At 32.9% G+C, this 1,750-nt stretch overlaps 1 protein-coding gene across 1 annotated transcript in view; it reads left to right on the top strand.

Moving 5' to 3' along the window:
• Positions 1-6: 6 nt before the first annotated feature.
• The window catches only part of LOC100640592 (uncharacterized), a 32,860-nt gene continuing 31,116 nt past the window's right edge, over positions 7-1,750 (top strand). Inside the window, exons 1-5 of the mRNA XM_020002640.1 lie at positions 7-50; positions 705-841; positions 1,016-1,126; positions 1,181-1,332; positions 1,398-1,483. Coding sequence (XP_019858199.1) covers positions 789-841; positions 1,016-1,126; positions 1,181-1,332; positions 1,398-1,483 — 402 coding nt within the window. The 5' untranslated portion in view covers positions 7-50; positions 705-788. The remainder of the gene's footprint in view (positions 51-704; positions 842-1,015; positions 1,127-1,180; positions 1,333-1,397; positions 1,484-1,750) is intronic.

Here is a 1,750-nt window from a genome sequence, read left to right as displayed (position 1 = left end):
AGAGGGTTCTTTCATGCTTTTTGGATTTCCTTTGCTATCAATCTTTGGAAGTACGTTTGGGTTTGTATCAATTATCTGCTAAGATTTTTTGCTTTATGTTACATGTAAGCATATTTCTCTGTTTACAAATATTTAATAATCAATTTTTGATTTGAGTTGTCCTAGATCTTGGATGGAAATTTTGGCAGTTTGATGAACTATAACAGAAATCCATTATTCACATTGCACAATTTCACTTACTTGCCAGTCAATCTAGCAGTTCACCAAAAAATCCTCCCTCCAAAATTAAGGCTGGTTCACAATATTATGTTAATCCTGACGTTACGTTGACGCTGGAATAGAATTTGGTTCTATTCCAGTGGAAAGCATGCATCAAAAGGTCAAATCGCCCATACTTTTGATTAAAAATTGACAGTACGTTGGCCTAACGTCATATTGTGAACCAGCCTTTACTCGTAGTAGCCCTTTTTGAGCCTTAAAGGTCATGTATCTTTGACTAAAATAACAATGAAAGAATAATAGTTATTATAGTATCCTTATCATTTACTATTTTACTGCTATTCTGATATGTATTGCAATGCATAGACTACTTTGATAGTTGGCCAACATGCAAAATTGGGGCGGAAAGGATGTTTTAAGTTGCACTGGCCCATCTACAAAATAAATCTTATTATTAATAACTATTGCTATCTTTTTATTTTTAGAACCATATTGATGTGCAACTTGCAGTTTCCTCCAGTGTAAACTGTATATTTCACCTCTTGCATCAGCCAATCCACTTTGATTACATGTTTCCTAAGGACTTCATCTTCTACTTTGATTTGGCTTATACAAACTATTGGTAGGCTATTGATGGAGCTGATTTAAGGAAATAAACAAATTTTGATGATTGTAGCATTATACAAATAATTAATTTTATCTCTTTACAGAATAGAATACCTCTAAGTATAATTTTGACCCATATTTTATGTTAAATACACTGTAGCCTCTACTAAAATATTTCTGCCATCCTTAGCAATGAATCTGTGGATAAAAATGCTCACTTAGTTATGATTCATTATTTACATGAATTGAAAAAGGTCCAAATCGAGACAGTAGCAGAGCAGGTAGAGCACTTTGTAAAACTGTGAGTTGCAATAATTGTTTTTTTGCTTTGGTTTAACTCTGTTATAATTGTTAGTGGAGATTTTAGATCAGAAATGTTAGGAATGGGTGATAAACCCAAGCCGTCCAATGTTTTTGAGCTTACTGCTAAATCATTCTTAAGGCATTGCGAATTATATTTTAAAGGAGGAGAAATTTCAGAATTATTTCACGTGACTCTTCTATCAAGTATGTGAATGTTATTTTATTAATTTGACCTTAATTCTTTTGATTCCTTTTAATGTGAAATTTAGTATCTATTGTTGTTAAGATTGGTAATTTTTCTGATAAAAAATTGGCAAAAAAACATGAACGTATTTGGACCAAGCGATTTAATGAGGTAAATGTACCTGTACCATATTACTATACTATGTCCCAACTGAGAATGGACCGGAAGTGGAAGCAGCTGCATTGGAATTTGAAAAATGTAGTTACGTCACTAATGACGTTTTATAATGATATTCATAGAGATATGGCTGCTATTTCGGCAGTGTGTTTTACTCTTAAAACAGTCATGTTCTTCCTGATAAACAGTACAATAGCTCCTGGAGTCAACTAGTCTTCATAAAGGCCCCCATACACTAGGCAACATGTTGCTTACAATATC

Source organism: Amphimedon queenslandica, unplaced genomic scaffold, assembly GCF_000090795.2.
Source record: "Amphimedon queenslandica unplaced genomic scaffold, v1.1 AMPQUscaffold_12870, whole genome shotgun sequence".
Taxonomy (NCBI): Eukaryota; Metazoa; Porifera; class Demospongiae; order Haplosclerida; family Niphatidae; genus Amphimedon; species Amphimedon queenslandica.
This window is presented reverse-complemented; position numbering and strand designations above follow the sequence as displayed.